The sequence below is a fragment of the Chironomus tepperi genome, unplaced genomic scaffold (genome assembly GCF_022539635.2).
Source record: "Chironomus tepperi strain 1889 unplaced genomic scaffold, CSIRO-AGI_Ctep_v1 contig_309, whole genome shotgun sequence".
NCBI lineage: Eukaryota > Metazoa > Arthropoda > Insecta > Diptera > Chironomidae > Chironomus > Chironomus tepperi.
This window is the reverse complement of record NW_027226431.1, coordinates 416310-431349: the sequence shown is the minus strand read 5'-3', so window position 1 is coordinate 431349 and position 15040 is coordinate 416310. Positions and strand designations below refer to the sequence as shown.

Here is a 15040-nt window from a genome sequence, read left to right as displayed (position 1 = left end):
GTATGACCCCAATGATTATTCGTGAAATAATTCCCATAACCCCCCTAAATTGTTGGCTACGCTCTACAAGTCACCAAAGCGATACAATTCAACATCATTTATGAACACCCCCCTAACTTATTTGACTTTATTTTTCAAATTTTTTTTTTTTTATTCTCATTCATGAATGTCTATGTGTACAAAACTCATTTCTCCTTCTGGTATTATTGCAGTTGAAGAATTCCATTCAGTATATATTTTTCATTTTTCATAGCAATGCCGACATTCACATAAAAAATTTAATAATATGAAAGTGACCGTAACAGAAGTTTCATATGTTAGTTAGTGAAATTAAATCTACAAGCAAGTATAAAAGAGAAGAGAACGAGAGAAGGAAGAGGAGTCAGCATATGAAAAAACATGGAATGCTATACAAATTAATTAATTAATTATCTTCACATCATTTAATTAAAAAAAAAATTTCTTAATTGACATAAAACGATCATGTCTCGATTGCTACATGAAATCCATACGAAATGCAATTGTATGTGCTTCAATTGGAGAACAGGAATAACAACAATTTCGATCATTACCGAAACAATTCAATTGGCAATTATGTATTTTTGTATGCTAATTTTAAAATGTTTAAAGACACATATTGCTAATGCTATGGATGGTAAGAAGCATTATAATGAAGAGAATGAACAAGAAGTTCCCTCGATTCAGGCAATTAATGAACTGAAAGGTACGTCTATTACAAATTTTTTTATTTTTATGGTCTTAATTTGAAAATAATGTTCAATTTTGTGTCGCGACTTTATATTGGTCAGTGGTGGGTAACTTGTGTGTTGCGGCACAACTTAAATGTATTACGTCGTCGGTTTCGGAAAACTACACGTACGGTTCATGGCATTTTCAGACATTTTTAGTGCCACATTAGTGTCGCGGGTTGCTCACTATTGATATGGCCCAGTGGTGGGCAACCTTTGTACTGCGGCACACTTTTGTGGTTAGCCTAGACCAAAACTGCACACAGCATATGGTCCATGGCATTTTTGGTGCCACTGTAGTGTACCGCGACACACAGGTTGCCCACAACTGCTATAGACTATCAATAAAGTTCCATAAAGTACACAAAAAAGTCTCACGTAGGTAATTTCCCCAAAAAATATTTGATAATTTTTCACGCCTACTTAAAAATAAACTTTTTGTTGAAAATCTTCTTAGAAAAATCATCAAATTAATTTTCAGGTAATTGATACTTAACAGCAGCAGTTGATAAAGTTTTTTGATAGCTTTGATTGTATTCGAATGTTTTCTGTGCTGTTATGTATGTCGATGGAATATGATGATGAATATATGAAATTTTGCGAGTGGTTATGTGGTATCAATTGTTAATTATCATACCTGCTTCATTTTCATAATTCCCATGAAAATCCACAAAATTAGCTCATGTTTGGCATTAAATGTATGAATTTTTGGGGACAGGGGTTTGTTTTGGATGTTTATGGTATTAAGGCAAGCATGTGGCAGCATTAATATAGGTCAAAGTTGGTTTATTGCTTTCTAGAATCTTCTAATTGTCAAATCTTCATGCAATTCTGATAAAATTCGATATTCAGCGTTTATTTCATCAATTCAGCAAATTTAGCACATATTTGTCTTTTCAGTGCAGCAATTCAGCTAATTCAGCTACTTTTTGGCAATTCAGCTAGAAAAATTACTTAATTCAGCAAATTTTTTTGACAATTTAGCTCAAAAAGTCAACTAATTCAGCAACTTACTTGATCTAATTCAGATATGTTCAGTAACTGTTTAAATCAAATTCGGCAAACCATGTAGTTTGCTGATTCAGCATAATAAGAATCAGTATTGAACTAATTCAACCCAATTTCACTAATTTAGCAAATTTTCTGATCTAATTTGAGATTATTCAGTAACTGTTAAGATTCAATACCTTGATAGGGCTTACCATCAATACCATGATGTCAATGAAATGCTACAATTCTGCTACTTTAGTGCTTTGATTCAGCTAAATCAACGAACTTTTATCTGATTTAACACTATTCAGCAAATATTTCACCTATTCAGCAATTTTATTCAGCTTAAAATTTTGATAATTCAGCGCTGAAGATTAGAAGTTCAGATTATTTAGTGTCTATTGTACTACTTCAGCTTATTCAGCTAAATAAATTGGTTAATTCAGCGCTGTTGCTTTAAAGTTCAGTTGATTCAGCAACTATGTCATCAATTCAGTTTATTCAGCAATTCAGCTATAAACTTGGATAATTCAGCGCTGTTCAGTTTAATAAATTCCTGTTTTACTAGTTCAGCTTATTCAGCTAACAATTCAGTTTATTCAGCTAAATAAATTCATTAATTCAGCACTGTTGCTTAGAACTTCATTTGATTTAGTGACTATTTCACACACATCAACCCAACAATCAACCTTGCTCCCCAGCTAATAAATCTGAATATTTTTCTCAATCTCCACACCACAATATTTATTTTCACATCTAATGATTTTGTGGAAATGAAGAGATTCATGCTTCCATTCCTCAATAATTCTTCATGTCATGAAAGGGAAAGAACGAAAAGAAAAGAAAAAGAAATTGTGACAAACTTGCCATACCTTCTATCGTACATAAGACCTTCGTTCCGTTCTTTTTAACTTTACTTTAATGAACTTTAAATCAAGTTTTTTTTTTGAGAATAAATTGAGGGAAAATATTAAAAAGAAAATAACAAGAAGACTCAATTTTCTCATTTAGAAGTGAAAAGGAGCGACACATAATTTGAATTTTGGATAGAAAAGAGTGAGAGACACAAACAAAACTTAATACTTAATTTTTTCACTTCTATTTTCAGTATTTTATTTCACAATCATCATTTACGCTTTAGTCATTTTCATTTTCGGCATAATATGTTCAGTTCTTCTTATATCCGGTGCCAAGAAGGTAAGTGAGCATAGAAATTTAATGATGGGTACCTAAAAATAGGTACATTCACCCTTGTCTATAATTCACGACATGAGCATTACGCTCTCTTTTTTTTTTATTTTTTGTTGAAATTGAATTCCATACTGAATGTAATAAGAATGAAACCCAGAGCACATATATCTTATTCACCAACAAGTAGAAATGTAAGACATACATGATGAGAAATGAGATGAATGAAGAAAGAAATGAGGAAAAATATGTGCGGTTAATTCTAAACATGTAACATCAGAGCATGCAATGAGACTTTTGGTTCACAAAAAAAAAATCTTATTTCATTTTTTTTGGCGCATTCTTGGGTAGAATAGGCAGCTTAATAAAACACTTTGTCTGGTCAAGCAGTCGACTGCTGTTAAAAACTCATTATGCAGGCTTCTTGATGAGTTATTGCATTAACATTACAGCTTTAAATCTTGTAATCATTCCTAAATTCGATAACTTTCTTACTAACTTACTTACTTACTTACTTACTTACTGGAACCATGCTCTGAATTGGAGCCTAAGCCTTCGATCTGACTCTCTTGCTGGCTTATATTTGATAACAAATGATTTTAATTTCCTTTCAAATTTCATTTGTAAACATACCTGAAGTTGGCTGCGAATGAAAAATTTGAACTTTGAAAATTTGAATTTCGAATAACCGTTACAAATATTTTTTTGTCAATCTGAAGTAGCCAGAACTCAGAGCCTACTTCATATAAAATTCGAGTCAACTTCATGTTTTAAAAATTAAATTTTTGCAAAAAAAATGCAAATTTTCCAAAACCGTTTAAAAATTTGAATATTCAAAAATACGTTAATCAAATTCTTCAGAAAAGCATTCAATTTTCCAGTTGAATCGATTTCACATAAAATTCAAGCAAATTTCAAGCTCTGGAACACAATTCTTATAAAAAAAAAATTTCAAATTTTTCAAAACCGTTAGAAATTTTGAGTTTGAAAAAACTGTTAAATAATCAACTTCTGATCGCTTAGACAAAAATGCGCTAAAATCGCTCACTATGATCAAGTACTTTTCTAATATATTTTTTATTATTACTCTTCATTCCATCCACAGTGTCAATCGAAAGCAGTACTGAGTTGGCTCATTTATCAAGGGTTCTTTCTGGCGTCATCATTCGTAATCGCTTACATACTCATTAAAGTGCGAGACGACAAGAAATATGTCTATAGCTCGATGAAGCATAAAACGTTTTATGATCTTTCGACTGGAATTTATTGGGTCACGTTTATCACATTTTTGCCTGTGTTGCTATATTTTTGGAAGCGCGTCCTTTTCTTTTACATGCAAATGATTAAGGGTACAATTCAAGCAACGACTGTTGAGGACAACAATAATTTTATCATTGATAGCAACACGGGTCAGTATAGTGACGATGATGAACATCAATGTGTTGCATATGTAGCGGATTCATTCGTGAAAAATGTCACGCTTGACATAGAGCATTAATTTATTTACTGCTTGATTCATGTATATATCCACTTCTGTAAATGTGTATATATGCCGGCACAAACAACAGCGCGGCTTGTAATGCATCAATGCACAAAAACAGTATGCTTGCTCTTTTTTTTCATTTTCAAACTAGATAGACTAAAGCCTCAACAGATTGTGTAGATTTGCGCTGCTATACATCATCCATTCGAGACTACATAAAACCCGTGTGTGAAATCAGTAGTTTTAATCAGATTTTATATTCAACCTCACAAACTGCATGTATCTTATGCATGTATTAACTTAAATTCTCATTCTGATGTTGGTGCCGCGATTGATACACCCAATTCTATTCTATTCTATGTTTACAAATACAATTTTTTTTTTATAATCATTGAATGGAAATGAACAAGAAGGCAAGACGAAGAAATAGGGAAGAAAGAATCAACAACAACTGTATAAGAAGTCTTTACGGCAGCGCTATTTAATTCTGTTTTATTTTTGAATGAGAAAACAAAAAAAATTTCATGGACATTAAGATTTTCTCATCAAAAATTGCTCTACAAACATCATCGTCAGCATCAGAGCTAATAATACTCTTTTTTTTTGTTGATGTTAAAAGGGCAAAATCGTAAAAAATTGTGTGAGTTAAGGAATTTGATGCATTCATGAAATAAAATTGAGTCGGTCACATATTTTTCATATTTCATCATCGCATTTTACTATTTTTAAGGGATTATTCCTACAAATACAGTCATATCTTTTCCTATTCGTGATGCTTGTTCTTATGCTGTACAATACACAACACAAGAATTCATAAGCAATTGAAAAGAAAAGAAGAAGAAAGAACTTGAATTCTCAAATATCACGCACAAGCATAAAATAGAACATAACATAATGTTAAAGCATCCCTTTTCTACAATACAAGTAATGACTTGAAGGTCTTACACATACACACATACTTTAATAGTTTCTATGCTATGCACATCCACCATATAGCACACAAAATGCACATTGTTAGGATGCAACAACAACAACATCTGCTTTTTTCCAGTAAAAAAAAGAAAGAACTTTAATGTGGCTTGATGTGATGATTAGGTCACAAATGACATATCGCAGACTAAATTAGGTAAAGTTTACTTTTTTTGTGTCTAAACGAATTATTTTATTATGTTTATTAAACATTGAAGACGGTTAAATACTGGCACAAGGATGCGGATGAATGTTTTATTACAAGGTCTGTCAATTTAAATTAAACAATTCAGTGGAATTCAGCCACAATTGTAAGCAATTCAGCACATTTAATCATTATTCCGCACTATTTAACGATATTTAGGTATAATTTAGCATATCTGTCTCTAGTTTTTGTCATATTTTATTGTGGCTGAAATTCATCTTAAAATTAAGCGCTTTTTGACATTTTCAGATACAATTCAGCTAAAAATTTGAGAAATTCAGCACAATTCAGCTAAAATAAACAAGTTATTCAGCATTATTCAGCTAAAACAACAATTTTTTCAGCATAATTTAGCTGAAACATTCAAAACATTCAACTACTTAACCAAAATGTAAGTAACTAAGTTTTATTCAGCAAAAATTCAATTGGGATATTAAGAAATTCAGCATTATTCAGCAGCCTATAAATTAAATAAATAATGTTGCATATAAGTGATTCAGCATTTATCAACTAACTCGATAATTCAGCTGAAAATGAAAGTAGTTTATCACTATTCTGCTGAAACATTTTAATTATTCAGCATTTCCTATCAATTTCTGTAAAAATTCAAATGAAAATAAAAGGAAATCAGCAGTATTCAGCAATAATTCAGCAGAAAATGTAAGTTATTCTACACTATTCAGCGAACCTAGCATCAATTCAGCTGAATTTAGCATCAAGTTGATTGAAAATGTGAATAGTTTAGCATTGTTCTGCAGAAATTGAAAGAAATTCAGCTCTCTTCAGCAGACATTGTAAGAATTTCAACACTATTCAGCTTTACAAAACCAAATAATTGTAAGCAATTCAGCACAATTCATCATAAAAAACCCAAATAATTGACTATTTTTCAGCAATAAATAAACAAATCACACAAAAAACATCGCATAATCATCATATGAATAAATCTACTGTAATTAATAGCCAAAATAAAATAAAAAACTTAAATCAGATATGTAATTTCTACCTACACTTAATTGCCCGTCCGAGAAAAAAAAAGAGAATTTAATTACCTAACACAAGAACACTCCCTTCTTTATGTTTTTCACTGAACCATTAATGTTTTGTAACCGTCACAGAGAAAACATTGTTGTTGTTGTTTCATTTTTTTACTTTAATGTGTTAACAGTCAGTTAGAAAAAATTCGGAACGCTAAGAGTTCAGTTGTGTTTTTGACTTCGAGATTGGATGTGAAGCGTGACATTTTAGAGAAGCTACTCTTATTTTTTGTGGATAATTCTGGATATTATTATTTAAGATTCTATGTACAGCCACAGGCATACGATCTAAGAATATTAATTAACTTAAAAAAATAGAAAAAGACTTTTTGTGTACAGTGTTCATAGAGCTACTCGCGTGTGCTTAAAATATATATATATTTTAGATATAATAACGAATAAAACATAAACAGTTTAAAAATGGCGCGCATCAAGACATTTTTCGGTTGTTCAGATTTAAAAGCTGGCGGTGTTACCATTGGATATCTATCAGCATTTGCCAATTTTATCTATCTAATTTTGGATGTTGAACTTGTGCTATTGTTCAATTTACCGCCATCAGAGGATAGGCGTCAGTATTTTGGTTCATATATCAATGAGATCAATACATCATCACTTGCATTTCCGATTGTGCTGTTTGCATTAGTTGCATCGTTCTATGGCGTTATTGCATCACTTCTGTTAGTATGCGGATCACTATGTGTAAGTTCAAATTCAGTATTTGACCTTCAGTTCATCTCTTTTATTCATTTTAATGACTAATGAATTTAACGCATAACTTAGCTTATTAATGAATCGAAGACAGAGTCACTTCCACTTTAATGATCATGGATCAAATTGATTAAATTTCTTTTATTTAATTTTCTTCATCTTCTTTTCTCTCCCTTTTTTTATCGACTATGGAAAAATTGTAGGCGAACCGAAAGCGTGTTTTATGGTGGCTCATTTATCAACCAATTGCCATTTTAAGCATCATTGCCTTGACAGCATATACGATTTATTTACGTTGTACCTCCGGCAAACCATTCTTTCATTGTGCTATTTTTGAATCAATGTACCTGATTTTCTTGATCGCACTCATCTTATATATCGCTCTACATGTCTACTTCTTTATCGTCATTATTGAGTTGTACTTAGAATTGAAGGCACAAGAGCCCGCCCCAGTTGTCGAAGAGGATATTGAAGCAAAGGTTGGTAAGGAAGAGGAATTACAGCTATTGGAAACACCCAAAGTTGAGAATGCTGATGAGACAGACAAAAATGCTGATGAGAAGCCTGCCGAGGAGGAAATACCAAAAGAGGAGCCAAAAAAGGAAAAGAAACCAAAATGCGGATCATTAAATTGCACTAAAGATATCTTTAAATGTCCGTCAATTGGCAACTGTATTGGTCCTGATCATTTTGAATAAGATGCTAGCATGAATAAGTTTTAAGTAAAAGTTACTTTTTTTATATTTTTTGATCAAAAAAATGACGACAATCATTAATCATAAGAATTATTACCATTTTTAACATTATTATACATCATTTATATTTAAACAACATGACAACCTGTAGAGGCATGATAAAACCAAAAAAAAATAAGTATGAAACAAAAGTATAAGTTCTAATGCTACTTATGTAATCTCTTTCTCCATAGAAAATCATACATGATAGATACAATATATTAAGTTAGGACCAGAATAAAAATAGAGTAATACTTTATATCCCAGACAGAGTTGGTAGTTGGGATTGAGTTGTTGGAGATGATTTAGGAAATGTAAGACTTAATCCAGAATGTACTTTGTTTAGAGATCTAATGTATACTAAATTATACCCAATAGAGTATACTATAGTATACTTAAGTATACCTACTATAGTATACTAAAGTATACTCTCTATAGTATAATAAAGTATACTTTCTATAGTATACTAAAGTATACCCTATAGCGTATACTATAGTATACATTTTATAAATACTGCGAAAATATCTCAAATCATCCTAAATTCTATTACTGTTTATAGAATCAACTTTAGATACCAGCAAAGTTGGTATTTTGCATTGTTTTGGCTACAATTAGTAGTTCACTCATGATTATAGGAGTTCAGTACTGTAAGAGTATACTCTCAATCTACAAGACATACTTTCAACTAACCAAGTATTATCTTTGTAATCCTTCTAATTCTAAAAAGCAAAGTTCATGCCCAGCGGCACTTTAATATACTCAATAGCTTACTAAGGTTCCACTAAGCATGCTCTTTGTAGGTTATGTTACCTAATTTTCACTATAAATTCTCTCATTTAAATATAAAATCATAAAAATTCTGTACCAAATTAAAGTTTGGTCCAGTTATTGTCTATCTATCTATTTCATCTCATCTTCAAGACAATCCAAAACACTGCCAATCCAAGACAACCTCATTTCCCTCATATGACAATACCCAAAATTCCAACTCTGATCCCAATAATATTCTTTATTATATGTATTTAATGTTAGTTATGTTAAGCTGATTATTTTATATCATCATCATGAAAACACTCACATACACCAAAAAAAAAAATACTGAACAATAAGTAAATATCCTTAATATACCTAAAAGATTAGTTCAAATTTTTCCCTTTTACTTTATATGTAATAATAATAATAATAATAATAATAATAATATTATATATATAAAATTAATGTAAGAACAAAGAAATGTCAAAAGAAAAAAAAAAATGAAAAATTTTTGTGCCTGTCGTTTTGAAAAAAATCCTATCTATTCTGCCTGTTTACTTGGATGAAGTCTCCATATTATATTTATTTACATTATGTTCATAATACGGAAAAATTTTGTGAAGTAGAAAATTTCCTTTACATGTCTTTTGTCACCATCGAAAGATTACAAATTTTCCTTCTGCTATGCTTACCTAAGTGACATGATATAAGGAATGATGTAAGACACAGAGAGAGTATATACAGAGTTGAGAGGACTCTGGGAGCCGGACTTCAATTGGACTTCACTCGGACCACTTATTCCGACTTATTCGGACTGCAAAATTGAATCCTGACAGAGCGACACAAATGAAGAAGGGTTTGCCACAAAGCTTTTAAGGCATTTATTAACTAGAGCTCGAAGTCGATACGGTTAAAGTTGACTCGAATCGAGTCAAAAAAAGTCAGCTTCGGGTCGACTCGGCTTTTTTTGGGTCGACTCAACCTTTTTTCGGGTCTACTTGGCATTTTTCGGGTCGACTCGGCTTCAAACTCTGTTATTAACACCAAATAGAAGCCACCTAGTTTTGGCAGCCATATGGACGTCATATGGGTCATGAGAACCAAATGGAAGAGGTTTCCATTTGATGCCTTAAAAGCTCCATGGAGGAGCCTTCTTTATTTGTGTCGCTCGGGTAGGACTCCACTTTGGAGTCGGACAATGTCGAATTTTGTCATCCGATTGGAGTTCGACTCCCGGAGTCCGTCCAACTTCCGAAGAAAAGAGGATTAGGGGATTTGTGTCCCTCGGACTGCCAACTCTAGAGTCATCCAAGAAGGCATGAAACCAAATTTTACCAATAAAACCTATTAACTGTTAAGATTGATAAAGAAAATTTTTAAATTTTATATAAAAAGTTGTAATTTTATTGCACAGAAGCTGAAGGTATGAAAAATAAAGTACAAAAAACTTAAGTAACTGTTCATTTTTGTTCATCCTCCTCAACCAGCCAAATGTCTGACGAGCAATCACCACCTGGATAGCGCATTTCATGTGGTAAACTCGGTCCATTTGGCTCCTTTCCAAAATCAACAAGGAAATTTTCATTAATCTTCATTCCACCATTTACAGTATCGACATCAAGTTGTACAATCGTACCGCCATTCTTTACCATATCAGGATAGAATTGTTTATCCCATGGAGAGAATAAGGATGAACTGACATACAATCTCTTTCCATCTAAACTCAATTGTAACATTTGTGGACCACCAAATAGTCGACGTCCTTTAATTTCAACGGGTGATGGCTGTTCTGTCAATTCTGTATCTTCAATAACTTTTATACCCGAATCATTCAATATTAAGCCACCGAGAAATACTTGACCGACAAGTTTTGGATTTGCTGGATCACTAATATCATATTGTCTTACATCACCATGAAACCAACAGCTAAAATAGATGAAACGATCGTCTAGAGACAAGATGATGTCTGTCATCAATCCATTCATTTCAGGCAAAATCCATCCATCAACTTTCTTAGATGGTACATCAATAACTTTCTCAACCGTAAACTTCTCATCTGATGGATTTTTCTTATAGAAACGGAAAACTTTTGCAAAAAGTGCTGTGCCAACGAAACCCTCGCATCGTTTGGGATCATGCATGAAGCGTATTTCCAATGGAGCAATTCCTGTAACAAAAAATATGTGTGTGTGTTGTATAATTTATAATCGAAAAACTTTATCAACAGAAAAACAAAGAAAATTTTCCTTCCTTCCATCTCACCTTCATCTCCTAAATGTATAGTATCGATTAATTTCCTCTCGTTCCATGCATAAACATTTATACGTCTTCCATAATCAACTTCAGATTTAACATCGTCGGGATGAAATCCACGTCTCCAGAGTTTTGGTGCACCCCATTCACTTGAGCACATAACATTAAAATATGGCTGATACCAATAATCATATCCACCAATTGCTGTCTCACCAACCGTCCATGTACCAGTAAATTCAAATGTTGTACCATCAAGTAAGACAAATTCTCCTTTAGAATTACCATCCTTATCTCCCATCGTTGATATCATAACGTTGCCAGATGGAAGGCAATGAGACGTATGTGGTGCTGAACAATTATTCTTTCGTAAAACTTCACCATCGATAATCTTATGTAATTTTGGACGTTTTGGATCTTGTCCAACATCGAAGATATAACTGCTTGTACAAATAAATATGTGAGTATTGGGGGTTGTTCATTAGTGATGTTTAAAGAGGAGGTGTGCAAATGAATCATGAACCAAGATGGTCAATCCGGAGATTGCATGCACCTCAACCCAGAATATTCCGGTGTATGAATGCAACCCGGAGGATATATGCACCTCAACCCGGAGTATGTATACTCCTCAACCCGGAGTATGCATGCACCTCAAACCGGAGTATGCATGCACCTCAACCTAGGGTATGCATGCACCTCAACCCGGAGGATGTATGCACTTCAGTCGAGAGTATGCATGCACATCAACCCGGAGTATGCATGCAACTCAACACGGAGTATCCATGCATCTCAACCCGGAGTAAGCATGAATCTCAACCCGGAAAAAGCATGCACCTCAACTCGGAGTAAGCATGCACCTCAACCCGGAGTAAGCATGCACCTCAACCTCGATGATGCATGCATCTTAGCCCCGAGATGTGATTCACTTCCACCCCGAGTACGATGCATCCCATTCGCGGATTAGAACCTTCTTGGACGTCAATAGAACAACAATCTGAATATTCTGAGCTCTGTGTCAGGTTGATGCCACACACAGAAAGGCTCTTTTAAGCCTTAAACCTCAATTTCTTAACGACATCACTAATGAACAATCCACAATATACATGTATATAAATAGATATTAGTATTGTAGTTATAATATGAGAAATAGAGCGAATAAGGACGTGACATTATAATGAGCATATGAAAAATCATTGTTATTATCATTGTCATTGCAGTATTTCGCATTAGAGCACATGAAAAGAAAGAGAAATGAATGTGGAGTGATGGTGGTGGAATGAGAGTACAAAAATATGATCCTAGAGAAATTTTTGAGAATTATTTTCTATGTTGTTGTGTCGTAGTACTTACACTGAATCAGAAATGAGACATGGCAGCACAAGTTTATCTCTAACTGGTACATCGGTACATTCGGAATCGACAAAATAGCAACTTGAGCATGTATTCCAACCAATATGATGAAATTCCTGACCACTTTTGCCAGCATATTCACGATGAATGACTTGACTGTAAGTTTCACTCTCTGGATCGACATCAACAGCAGAGAGATAATCTCCCTGTTCATTCTCTAAATTTGGTTGAATTGTTGTAACGTATAAGAGCTTCTCCCTTGGACCGTTCTCATACGCCCACATCGGTGTTGGATATCCGGGACCCTTTCCGCATCGCTTACCTAAATTTATTGAATTTTTTGCTTAATCCTTTTTTGAATTAAAATGAAATTTTCATTTTTTTTGTTCCTTCTTGTACCTTTACACGCCATACTTTAGATGATTTTCAATCAAATGCTGAGCACAAACTGACCTTCGAATTAATCTTTCCGACTCTCTATATTCTAAAATTCATAAGCAAGAAGAAAAAGCGATACTGCAATTAAGTATGAGAGAACATATACAGCTCAACAGCAACAGCCAATACACAAAAGAGTTTTGATTATCATTTTTTTTTTTTTTTCATTGAGACCGGCTTTAAAATGCTTTGCTGTTGATGTTTTTGTTATTTTGTTCTCGCTTATTCTTTTTTACCTTTGTCAACAAATGTGTTTATAATCCACACAATGAGACTTCTCTGAGAGACTCGCAAACAAAAAAAAAAATGACACAAAACACCAACGATTGCTGGAAAAATAGAGAATAAAAAAAAATAAAAAAAAAATGTTTTTAATTTTTGAAGTTAAACTAGTTTGGGGATATAGAAGTGGATGGATGTGTTCACACCGTCAATGGGATTTATGAATAAATTTAAGGGATTAATATGAAGTAATTTAACATTTTGGAGTAGAAAATGTGTGGTTTTGAGTCAAATGTTGAAGAAGTTTATGGAGTAGGGCAGTGATGGACAACCTGTGTGCCGCGGTCACTAATGTACACTCAAAATGTCATGAACTGTATCAAGGCTTAACTTGGGCTTAACATCAAAATGTGTCGCGAAAAATAAAAGCCTGTCCACCACTGCGAAAGGAGTTCCGGAAATAATAGTAACTTCATAATCCAATTTGCTGGATTTCATGCATAGAACTCGTAAAATTCCTTCTATTGTCTTACTCAATAAGTTTGTGAAGTGCTAATGAACACTGTCATAGTAGTGGACAACTTTTTATTGTCCGAAGGCTCACTCTGACTATGTCATGTTGTTCGCGGAACACAGAACATGCTGTGGCAGACAGCTTGCCCAACACTGGCACTGCTCCACTTGAATAAGTACAGCCAACTTATGAAGCTTTTGATCAGTAACTAAGCTATTCTCACTTACATGACTTACTGCTCGGGAATTATCAACTCACTCTTTTACGATGTCCATAAAAAATACTCATTTCCTGTTATTGTTAACGATTTTGCTTTGTTCACGTAATATTTAATCTATAAATGCTATCAATCAGTACAAAATGAGTTCAAAAAGGGTTCAAAATAATAGATTAAGTTTGGACATCGATAATGAATTATTTCACAAAAAATCAGTCAACACACTGAATTTCAATTAGCAGATTAATATTTCTGAAAAACGTTCTAGGTGTTAATTATTGCTTGAGCATGACTATAGTAAGTGATTTTGGGCTGACTGACTTGAAAGAGAGAATTTTTTAGACTTAAAATTGAGCATACTCAAATATACTAATTATCTACAGAGTTTGCAGGATTGAAGTAGGAATAGACTCCAAACTGTATCAATAGACACTAGGTCGCTAGGTAATTGCTGGGTCATTCGGTACTCACAGAGTCATTCTCTGTACTCACTGAGGTCAGTCGATACTCAATGAGGTCAGTCAATACTCACTGAGGTACTCACACAGTGAGTCACTCTCAGTTACTTGGTACTCACTGAAGTCATTCAGTATTTACTAAGGGCACTCAATGCTCACTGAGGTCACTCAGAACTCACTTAGGTCACTCCGTCCTCACTGAGCTCATTCAGTGAGTAGTCCTCTTATGTCCAATATGTTCCTTCATGTTTAACGTGTACGCTCTTCTAGAGTGATTTCCCATAGGAAGACAGTATATGGAATATAGCTCGACATAGACTCAAATTTCCCATGAAGTACAAAAACATTAATTGACTTTGAGCTTCGATCAAGTTCCGATATAAAAGTCATCATGTCAGCATATTCGTACGGCGTGAATATATATAAAATTTAATAAAAAAATAAAAATAAAATTTTGTGCTGAAGTAAGCAAAGCATGAGAGGAGTGTGCATGTAAACATCCACACATTCAGTACATACAAATTCACTTTTTTTATTTTGGGTAAAGAGACGAGAGAAGAACGATTGAAAGTCGACATTTGTACAAATATCATGTCTCCACATTCTCTCATCCCCCCCAAAATATGTACATAAAAAAAAGCTGAATATCTGGCAGTTCTGTTTATCATTCACACTCATTGATAGCGATAATAATGAATGCGAACTCTATTATAAACGGAATTGAGTGAAGAGTTGATAACAATACTTGAATAATATGAAATACAATAAAATA

General features: G+C 33.3%; 3 protein-coding genes across 3 annotated transcripts; 2 read left to right on the top strand and 1 right to left on the bottom strand.

Moving 5' to 3' along the window:
• Positions 1–213: 213 nt before the first annotated feature.
• LOC139092695 (uncharacterized) lies at positions 214–5116 on the top strand. Its single transcript, XM_070643212.1, has 3 exons — positions 214–724; positions 2848–2936; positions 4033–5116. Exons 1-3 carry the CDS (start codon positions 484–486, stop codon positions 4423–4425), a joined length of 723 nt encoding a protein of 240 aa, XP_070499313.1. The 5' UTR covers positions 214–483; the 3' UTR covers positions 4426–5116.
• A 1664-nt stretch (positions 5117–6780) lies between these two features.
• On the top strand, positions 6781–10271 carry LOC139092656 (uncharacterized). Its single transcript, XM_070643161.1, has 2 exons — positions 6781–7323; positions 7536–10271. Exons 1-2 carry the CDS (start codon positions 7042–7044, stop codon positions 8028–8030), a joined length of 777 nt encoding a protein of 258 aa, XP_070499262.1. The 5' UTR covers positions 6781–7041; the 3' UTR covers positions 8031–10271.
• LOC139092655 (methanethiol oxidase-like) lies at positions 10193–13158 on the bottom strand. Its single transcript, XM_070643160.1, has 5 exons — positions 13094–13158; positions 12819–12903; positions 12420–12741; positions 11082–11509; positions 10193–10986 (listed from the first exon to the last, which is right to left on the bottom strand). The coding sequence occupies exons 2-5, from the start codon at positions 12829–12831 to the stop codon at positions 10280–10282; spliced, it is 1470 nt and encodes a 489-aa protein (XP_070499261.1). The 5' UTR covers positions 12832–12903; positions 13094–13158; the 3' UTR covers positions 10193–10279.
• Positions 13159–15040: the final 1882 nt, after the last annotated feature.

Coding starts and splice junctions, on each gene's coding strand:
- LOC139092695 (XM_070643212.1), top strand. CDS start 484: ATGTCTCGATTGCTACATGAAATCCATACGAAATGCAATTGTATGTGC. Junction 725..2,847: donor GGCAATTAATGAACTGAAAG/GTACGTCTATTA, acceptor TTCTATTTTCAG/TATTTTATTTCACAATCATC. Junction 2,937..4,032: donor TTATATCCGGTGCCAAGAAG/GTAAGTGAGCAT, acceptor TTCCATCCACAG/TGTCAATCGAAAGCAGTACT.
- LOC139092656 (XM_070643161.1), top strand. CDS start 7,042: ATGGCGCGCATCAAGACATTTTTCGGTTGTTCAGATTTAAAAGCTGGC. Junction 7,324..7,535: donor TAGTATGCGGATCACTATGT/GTAAGTTCAAAT, acceptor GAAAAATTGTAG/GCGAACCGAAAGCGTGTTTT.
- LOC139092655 (XM_070643160.1), bottom strand. Junction 11,510..12,419: donor TGTCTCATTTCTGATTCAGT/GTAAGTACTACG, acceptor TTGTACAAGCAG/TTATATCTTCGATGTTGGAC. Junction 10,987..11,081: donor TATACATTTAGGAGATGAAG/GTGAGATGGAAG, acceptor TTTTTGTTACAG/GAATTGCTCCATTGGAAATA.